The 743-nt window shown below is 60.2% G+C and overlaps 1 protein-coding gene across 1 annotated transcript in view; it reads right to left on the bottom strand.

The window, feature by feature from the left end:
* The window catches only part of LMF2 (lipase maturation factor 2), a gene marked incomplete at its 3' end in the record, with an annotated part of 11,802 nt that extends 11,713 nt beyond the window's left edge, over nt 1-89 (bottom strand). The window contains exon 1 of the mRNA XM_009283602.1: nt 11-89. Within this exon, the coding sequence (XP_009281877.1) occupies nt 11-89 (79 nt within the window). The remainder of the gene's footprint in view (nt 1-10) is intronic.
* Between the last annotated feature and the right edge of the window lie 654 nt (nt 90-743).

Below are 743 nucleotides of genomic sequence, written 5' to 3'. Positions count from 1 at the left end.
GTCATCCCACCGCCATTCCCAGGTGGTTTCAGCTGTGCCCAGGGCATGGCCACCAAGGGCAGGGACAGCCCCCTGCGCCTCCTGGGCATGGGGACTGCCTCGGGGCCAGCACCCCGGGGAGACCCGGTTCTGTGCCCTACGCTTCCTCCCCCCCTTCATAATCGCAGGCCTTACCCTTACCCGCCTCGCCTCCTCCCCGGGGGCCTGATCGCTCTCTACAGCCACCCGAAAGGAGGTTGTAGCGAGGGGGGTGTCAGCCCCCTCTCCCAGGTAACAAGCCATAGGACGAGAGGAAACGGCCTCAAGTTGTGCCAGGGGAGGTTTACATGGGATATTGGGAACAAGTTCTTCACCGAATGGGTTGTCAAGCTTTGGAACAGGCCGCCCAGGGAAGCGGTTGAGTCCCCATCCCTGGAGGTGTTTAAAAGACGTGTAGATGTGGTGCTGCGGGACGTGGCGTGGTGGTGGGCTTGGCAGCGTGAGGTTAACGGTTGGACTCGGTGATCTTCAGGGTCTTTTCCAACCTGAACGATTCTGTGATCCTACGTTTACTGAAAACTTGTATTTCTGTTGAAATCCAGTTGACTTCAGGCTTCCACGCCAGCCGGCTATCACAAGACGTCAGCTGCGCCTAGCTCGAGGTGACCTGCGACCCTCGGATGTCACCCGCGGGATCGTCTGTCGAGTAAACGGGTGGTTTAAGCCCGTTTAAACGACCCCGGGGTTCTGCCCGGCCGCCGGGC

This window comes from Aptenodytes forsteri, unplaced genomic scaffold (assembly GCF_000699145.1).
Source record: "Aptenodytes forsteri isolate BGI_AS27 unplaced genomic scaffold, ASM69914v1 Scaffold1062, whole genome shotgun sequence".
Lineage (NCBI taxonomy): Eukaryota > Metazoa > Chordata > Aves > Sphenisciformes > Spheniscidae > Aptenodytes > Aptenodytes forsteri.
This window is presented reverse-complemented; position numbering and strand designations above follow the sequence as displayed.